The following is a 9,265-nucleotide window of genomic DNA, read 5'->3' on the forward strand; positions in this document are numbered from 1 at the left end:
TTATGTTAATGCATTACCTGCCGCTGCCTGTATGTTGCCAGCAACGTGGGCGAGCGCCGCGCGGGCGTGCGTCGTGGGTAGCACGGGCGCCACCAGAGCCGACAGTCCCGTAACGGCCAAGAGGGTCCCGCCCCCACCATACAGAGCTCCCACCATCACCCACACCGCCGAAGGTAACGCCCCGTCACTGCCCGATACGCTCTGCCCGACGGCGGCGCATCGCTGGTCGTCAAATCCGCCCACGCACCACGCCCACACGCCGAACATGACGGGCGGGGAGGGCGAATGGCGGACGAACCATGTGGGCGTGAAGAGGGCAGCTAGCGATGCCAATGCCACCAGGAGTGTGACACTCGCCCAGAGGGCCACAACAGGCCATGATGTGGCCCACGTCCACCCTCGGACCTTCATCACATATTAAAGGAAGTGGAGAAAGGACGTTGGGGGCATCACCATTCGTATGTGGAGGTTGGGGTTTTGATTTAATCACTTTGAGTTTACGTTTTGTATATTGAGTAATGTCTGTCTTTTTAGCTACATTTTTTGCTTTATTTTCTCAAGCACTAGATCACTCACTTAACTTTAAATTTTTTTTTGAAACTTCATTATAGTAATGTTTTTACTAAGTTACTTTTTTATATACTTTTTTTTCAATCTTATTCCAACTTGTCATAGATTACATTAAGATACAATTAATTCTACCTTACTACTTTACCTCCATTCTTGCTTCTTTTCTTCCATCTTGCTGTCCAACATTTTCTACTTTTTACCTTATCTAACTATAAGGTTTTGTTCTAAATGTCATTGTGGGCTGAATGGTCTCACTGGCCCCAGCGCTGGGCTGTATAATCCAAATTCCTAAATCAAATTCAACCCAATTCTTACATCTTCGGTTTTGACTTCGTTATTAATTTTCAATATTTCTGTGCTCCATATGTAAAAAAAATAAAAAAAATTTCACAAATAATAAATAAGAAAACTTATTATTAATCAATTTTAAATATTTCTTTGCTTCACATATAAAAAAAGAATCACAAAATAAGAAAACGTATTATTTGTTCCATTGATCTGTTAATTTTATTAATCAATTTTACTCTAAAATTCACCTGAATCATTCAAGAAATGTTCAGTTTAATGCTTCACTTTTTTTTTAGGTCATGATCTAATAATAGTAATAACCTTGATGCAATGAATAATTTTCTTCGTGCGAAGGGTATTATCTCGGCTTGGCTTTCATCTGCAAAATAAAAAGAAATATGAGATTATTAATTATAGTCTTATTGTTTGATTAGAAATTATAAAACACACACTTCCCTGTTATTTCATAAGCCTGAAATGAAAGGATTTGTTTAAAATGACAAAGATTTGGTATAAACAACTTAATTAGTCTTTCTTTAATAAAGCGAAGGCTATAAATAAAAGTTAAAATATCAGCTATAGGATAAACGGGTTTTTTTAATTAAAAATAAATTTGAGATTATTAATTATAATCTTATTGTTTGATCAGAAATTATAAAACACACACTCCCTGTTATTTCATAAGCCTAAAATGAGATGATTTATTTAAAATGATAAAGTTTTTGTATAGAAAAATCAAACTATTCTTTCTTTAATAAAGTGGAGGTTATAAATAAAAGAATTGAAATATCAGTTATAGGATAAACTATTTTTTCTATTATAATGAGAGGGATTTTTTCTTTGAATATTAATAAAATAATTGAGTTAAAATATCAGTTTTAGGATACAATCTTTTTTATGATAATGAAAGTTATTTTATTTTTAAATATTAATGAACATAAACGCTCAAGGTCAAGTTATTTGATAACCATCGTAACTACTGCCTAAATATCTCTCTGTAATTATACCTAAAATACTATCTTTAGACTAGCAAGCAGGCAAAATTAAAATTTTGATAAATGTCAAACCAAAAATGCTTTTTGAAAAAGAAGGGAAAACTTACAAAAATAACGTTTTTATTGTACTGTGACATTTCAAAAATAATGGTGTGATATCTTGAAAACAAACCTTTACCCTTCACCAAGCCCATACAAAATCACCATAACTTCACAATCGTGAATAGTCACACTCCGAAAACATAACAAAACTATCCCATGACAATAAACAAGTAACTAAATTAGAGGGGAAAAGGGAAGAACAAGGCCAAAGCAAATTAAGAGGCGAGGCTACACTGCACCGAAATGTCAACAGAAAATTTAGCTAAAACTCTACGTTCGACCACGCCCTATTTCATCACTCAAGCCTTTCGTGACTGGGCTACCGAGTTGCAGTGTTGACCTCGTCATGAGCGCGCATTTATCCAAGTCCGTCTTTGAAATTAGAGTCTCCAGGTGAAATATGATGCTCAGGATAATCGGTGGATGAGCTGGCAACAAGGATACTTTGTAGGATTATAGGATCATGGGAGGTAGTCTAAAATGAAGTTGCTTAATTAGTGTCAAGCAAGGATGGATAAGATGGCCCCCTGACCCGATGCTTAAGTAATGCAAGGGGACCAGAGCTATTTGGGAGCCTAATTAAGAGCAATTAATGGGTAAATTGCCTTCATATCAATACACTTTAATGGTGAGTAATTAGAAAGCAACGAACGTCTTGATATCTATCTATCTATCTATCTATCTATCTATATATATATATATATATATATATATATATAATATATAAATATATATATATATATATATATATACATACAAATATATATATATATATATATATATATATATATATATATATATATGTATATATATATATATATATATATATATATATATATATATATATATATATACTGTATATATATGGCAGAGGCAAGGGACGGTGACATTGCCCTATCAAGCAGGACAATGCCATAGAGACTGACCATATATACACATGATCCGTGCTCAAGCCCCCTCTCCACCTAAGCTAGGACCAAGGAGGGCCAGGCAACGGCTGCTGATAACTCAGCAAATAGATCTATAGGCTCCCCAACCATCCTTAGCTCACAAGGATGGTGAGATTGCAGCGACCAAAGGAACTAACGAGTTTGAGCTCTACTGCAAAGTGTTAAGAAAGATGAATTATATATACATTGAGAATAAAAGAATAGGACCATAGAGATTGCAAAAGAAGCAGTGGGAAGAAGAGAAAACAATGGATTGACGAGCTACGAAAATTCCATGGTATAAACTGGCATAGCAAGACCATAATCAGAAGGGAGTGGAAGGACATGTCTGAGACCTTTGTCCTGCAGTGGACTAGTTACGGCTGATGATGATGATGATGTTAACGGAAACATAGAGAAGAAGTAAATTGATGATTTAAGTTTATAAAATGTAGAATTATTTTGTTCTTTTGTTTTAATCGTTTTCGGACAACTTCCTCTTGAAAAAAATAACTGTAGTTACTGTATCTCTATTTGCTACAATACAATAACAACAAATTTTCCCCTGATGCTACAATAAAATACAATACAATACAATACAATAATAATAACTTCCTGTTTAGCAAAATTACTGTACCTCAGATTCTAAAATGCAATACAATAATAATAACTTCCTGTTTGGGAAAATAACCGTACCCCTGATATTACAATACAATACAATGATAATAACTTCCTATTTAGCAAAATAATCGTACCTCAGATGCTACAATAAAATATAACACTAATAATTTCCTATTTAGCAAAATAAATGTAAATCCGACGTTACAATACAATACTAATAAGTTCCTGTTTAGCAAAATAATTGTACCTCTGATGCTACAATACAATGCAATACTTATCACTTGAATGGATATGAAATTTCACTGCAACAAAGCCATGAATGAACTTTGGCTTAAATGACGTCGGATTTCCCTCTGCTGAATTTATTAACTGATACTACTAGTTGAAGCAATTCATTCGAATCTCTGAGACCACCATATCAGATTTTAATGATATCAATCTTCTTCTTCTATTAGCGAGTTTTTTCCCCCATTCGTGTGGGGTAACACGGTTGCCTTCTTTTGAAGGACTTTGCTTTGGCTATAGTGTGGACCTTAGTCCAGACCGGCTGCCCTGCCTGCCATCGCTAGACCCCGGTAGCATATGTTTGTGTGCTGTACAATGATTAGTTTAATTTAAAACATTTTTTATGATACTATAGATTTCAATGATAATAATTATTTTAAGAATTTTAATGATAATATAAATTTCAATAATAATAAAAATTTTAATCATATCAATAATAATAATAATAATAATAATAATAATAATAATAATAATAATAATAATAATGATAATAATGATTTTGCAGATGGTGTGAAATATATATGTTATAGAAACTTTTATTTCCAATATATGCATAGAAAATGAAGATACATCAGAAGTTATAATTTACTGTAGCAAACCTGCAATTCTTTATATAATTTTGGCCTTAATTTTATCTTCATTAGAGAATTAGGACTTTAATATATAATATACCTGCATGAGATATTACAATGAGATGGAATATGGATGTTATATTAAAAGGAGAACAAAACAATTTTATATTTCTTGATAATTGTTCTCAAAGAAATCGGTAGACAATGATGCCAGAAAATGTAAAAGACCTTAAAATTTCTCAAAACAATACAGATTTACACATTCCAGAGATTGTAAAAGACAATAAAATCTATAAAAAGATAAAAGTTTTAAAGATTCGTGAATTGAATAAAATACCCGGCTATTGATTTTCTTTTTTTTTTACAGAATCTATTACTAAAACGTTCAGGGATTTTTATGGGGAAAAAGTCACATGAAAAAAACATCAAGAAAGTTTGGGAATTTCGTTATTAATATGACTGGTAAAACGCACACGTTTCAGCTGAAATAAACACGTAAACATAAAACCTTGTTCAAACAGGTTTAAAGGTTTAAAGGCCACTCATGAATGGCAGAGGAATGGGACAGTGATATTACCCTATCGAGCAGGACAATGCCCTACAGACTGACTATATATACATATGATCAGCGCCCAAGCCAATTCTCCACCCAAACTAGAACCAAGAAGGGCCAGGCAATGACTGCCGGTGACTCAGCAGATACACCTATAGGCTACCCCAAAATCACCATCCTTAGCACATAAGGATGACGAGGTTACAGCGACAAAGGATTTAACGAGTTTGAGCGGTTCTTGAACCGTAGTCTGGCGTTCACCAGTCAGGGACGTTACCACATCGGAACCACAAGTTATGGCAATGAAGGCATGGAATTAAACATAGATTAACACGAACAGGATACAAAGCAAAATGGCAAAAACACTTCCATATAGAGCGAAGAAGAAGAAGAAGAAGAAGAAGAAGAAGAAGAAGAACTAGAGGAAGAATTCACCTCTCCAAGTTCTTCTTATGTCAGTCTTAGCTGAAGCGAAGAAGAAGAAGAAGACGAAGAAGAAGAGAAACATGAACTAGAGGAAGAATTTACCTCTCCAAGTTCTTCTTATGTCAGTCTTAGCTGAAGAGAAGAAGAAGAAGAAGAAGAAGAAGAAGAACTAGAGGAAGAATTCACTTCTACAAGTTCTTCTTATGTCAGTCTTAGCTGAAGCGAAGAAGAAGAAGAAGAAGAAGAAGAAGAAGAAAAACGTGAACTAGAGGAAGAATTCACCTCTCCAAGTTCTTCTTATGTCAGTCTTAGCTGAAGCGAAGAAGAAGAAGAAGAAGAAGAAGAAGAAGAAGAAGAACTAGAGGAAGAATTCACCTCTCCAAGTTCTTCTTATGTCAGTCTTAGCTGAAGCGAAGAAGAAGAAGAAGAAGAAGAAGAAGAAGAAGAAGAACTAGAGGAAGAATTCACCTCTCCAAGTTCTTCTTATGTCAGTCTTAGCTGAAGCGAAGAAGAAGAAGAAGAAGAAGAAGAAGAAGAAGAAGAACTAGAGGAAGAATTCACCTCTCCAAGTTCTTCTTATGTCAGTCTTAGCTGAAGCGAAGAAGAAGAAGAAGACGAAGAAGAAGAGAAACATGAACTAGAGGAAGAATTCACCTCTCCAAGTTCTTCTTATGTCAGTCTTAGCTGAAGCGAAGAAGAAGAAGAAGAAGAAGAAGAAGAAGAAGAAGAACTAGAGGAAGAATTCACCTCTCCAAGTTCTTCTTATGTCAGTCTTAGCTGAAGCGAAGAAGAAGAAGAAGAAGAAGAAGAAGAAGAAGAAGAACTAGAGGAAGAATTCACCTCTCCAAGTTCTTCTTATGTCAGTCTTAGCTGAAGCGAAGAAGAAGAAGAAGAAGAAGAAGAAGAAGAAGAAGAACTAGAGGAAGAATTCACCTCTCCAAGTTCTTCTTATGTCAGTCTTAGCTGAAGCGAAGAAGAAGAAGAAGAAGAAGAAGAAGAAGAAGAAGAACTAGAGGAAGAATTCACCTCTCCAAGTTCTTCTTATGTCAGTCTTAGCTGAAGCGAAGAAGAAGAAGAAGACGAAGAAGAAGAGAAACATGAACTAGAGGAAGAATTTACCTCTCCAAGTTCTTCTTATGTCAGTCTTAGCTGAAGAGAAGAAGAAGAAGAAGAAGAAGAAGAAGAAGAAGAAGAACTAGAGGAAGAATTCACTTCTACAAGTTCTTCTTATGTCAGTCTTAGCTGAAGCGAAGAAGAAGAAGAAGAAGAAGAAGAAGAAGAAAAACGTGAACTAGAGGAAGAATTCACCTCTCCAAGTTCTTCTTATGTCAGTCTTAGCTGAAGCGAAGAAGAAGAAGAAGACGAAGAAGAAGAGAAACATGAACTAGAGGAAGAATTCACCTCTCCAAGTTCTTCTTATGTCAGTCTTAGCTGAAGCGAAGAAGAAGAAGAAGAAGAAGAAGAAGAACTAGAGGAAGAATTCACTTCTCCAAGTTCTTCTTATGTCAGTCTTAGCTGAAGCGAAGAAGAAGAAGAAGAAGAAGAAGAAGAAGAAGAAGAAGAAGAAGAAGAAGAAGAAGAAGAAGAAGAAGAGGAACATTAACTAGATGAAGAATTCACCTCTCCAAGTTCTTCTTATGTCAGTCTTAGCTGAAGCGCTGGATGGAACAAATGAGGAGAGTCGCCCTGGAAAACCTAAATGAGTCACCCTCTCTTATGCAAATGCGTCATTTAGCAGGCTCTCCAGTGCCTGCGGTCATTTGCTTTGTTATTGGACTTCTGCAGATGCCCTGGAGAGGAGTGCAAGTAGTGGATGATGAAAACCAAATGAGGAGCAATTAGAGAGAGAGAGAGAGAGAGAGAGAGAGAGAGAGAGAGAGAGAGAGAGAGAGGGAGAGAGATTGGAAATCAAATAGTATTAATCAAATAATACTTTGGAAAATTAAGTAATAAAAAGGGAAATACAGGAAAATTATGGGAGAGAGAGAGAGAGAGAGAGAGAGAGGAGAGAGAGAGAGAGAGAGAGGAGAGAGAGAGAGAGAGAGAGAGAGAGAGTGGAAAGCAAATAGTATTAATCAAATAATACTTTGGAAAATTAGGTAATGAAAAGGGAAATACAGGAAAATTATGAGAGAGAGAGAGAGAGAGAGAGAGAGGAGAGAGAGAGAGAGAGAGAGAGAGAGAGAGAGAGAGAGAGAAAGAATGGAGACTAAAATGATATAAATCAAATAATACTTCGGGATGAAACTTGAATAATGAAAAGGATTATACTAGAAAAATTAAAAGAGAGAGAGAGAGAGAGAAGAGAGAGAGAGAGAGAGAGAGAGAGAGAGAGAGAGAGAGAGAGAGAGAGAGAGAGATCAAACTATATAAATTATATATTTTGTGGAAAGAAATGGAAGAATGGAAAGGAAAATACAAGGAAAATGAATATTTACACAAAACTATGGAAGACAAATGCGCTAAAATGAAATAAAAAAAAGACTAAAAGTACAAATAAAGTGAACTAGAATATTATTATTATTATTATTATTATTATTATTATTATTATTATTATTATTATCCAAGCTACAACCCTAGTTGGAAAAGCAAGATGCTATAAGCCCAAGGGCTCCAATAGGGAAAAATAGCTCAGTGAGGAAAGGAAATAAGGAAATAAATAAATGGTGGAAATAAGTCACCAATAAATCATTCTAAAAACAGTCACAGCGTCAAAACAGATATGTCCTATATAAACTATTAACAACGTCAAAGACAGATATGTCATATACAAACTATAAAAAGACTCATGTCAGAGATAAAGTAAGATTTATCTTAAACAAGTGTTGCAGTAACACGACGAATAAAGAAACACTGAAGACTGAAATCTCACTTGTATTTATCAAAGGAGAAATACAAAAGAATTCTCTTTTCTGGCTATAATGGAATGCATTTATTCTAGGTTTTCCAACGGCTCTCTAACACGCACCCAAAATGTGTTGCTTTTCTCTCGTATTAAATAACGTCTCTTCTTTTATCATACTTGAGAATTATTTCTAGTTTTTATATATTTTTCTGAATAAATATCGGTTTACTTCCACCAATTTCTTTAGAGAGAGAGAGAGAGAGAGAGAGAGAGAGAGAGAGAGAGGAGAGAGAGAGAGAGAGAGAGAGAGATAGTATACTTATTGTTAATAAGTATACTGTCTTTCAGAACGTACTGTTTATTTTTACTTATAATCCTTTCCAAATCAAATTTATGTCTGTATATATATATATATATATATATATATATATATATATATATATATATATATATATATATATATATATATATATATATATTTATATATATAAATAAATATATATATATGTATATATATAAATATATATATATATATATATATATATATAAATATATATATATATATATATATATATATATATATATATATATATATATATATATATATATATATATATATATATATATATATGTATATATATATATATATATACATATGTATATAAAGAAGTTTGGATATGTACTCAATAAATGCAAATCCGAATAAAAGTACTTTGCGGGTGTTAAAGAAAGGATATAATTGTACGAATTAGGATTTTTAAAAACCAGAAAAGACAAAAATTAAATCAGAGGCAAAGTTGAAAGGGATGGTTTAGGTATTACAGTTCAAGAAAATTCTGAATGAGAAATGTATAAATGAATTTTTTTTTTTTTTTTTTTAATATAAAACAAGGCAGCAACTATAGACAACTCTATCGACAGAACTACTGATAAAACACCGAATCCTTCAAATTGTCTGCTGTGTGGTTAGAATACAACTGCAAATATACATCCTATAAAGGACCCATAGTGTAATGATCATACGTTTGCCTACTTAATTCAATCCTACTGAGTCATCAGGATCCATTGCCTATCCCTCC

The 9,265-nt window shown here is 33.8% G+C and overlaps 1 protein-coding gene across 1 annotated transcript in view; it reads right to left on the bottom strand.

Annotated features, from left to right (window-relative positions):
* LOC137644194 (uncharacterized) overlaps positions 1-9,265 on the bottom strand; it is a 44,726-nt gene continuing 35,461 nt past the window's right edge. The window contains exon 2 of the mRNA XM_068377195.1: positions 1-1,237. Coding sequence (XP_068233296.1) covers positions 1-411 — 411 coding nt within the window. The 5' untranslated portion in view covers positions 412-1,237. The remainder of the gene's footprint in view (positions 1,238-9,265) is intronic.

The sequence above is a fragment of the Palaemon carinicauda genome, chromosome 7 (assembly GCF_036898095.1).
Source record: "Palaemon carinicauda isolate YSFRI2023 chromosome 7, ASM3689809v2, whole genome shotgun sequence".
NCBI lineage: Eukaryota > Metazoa > Arthropoda > Malacostraca > Decapoda > Palaemonidae > Palaemon > Palaemon carinicauda.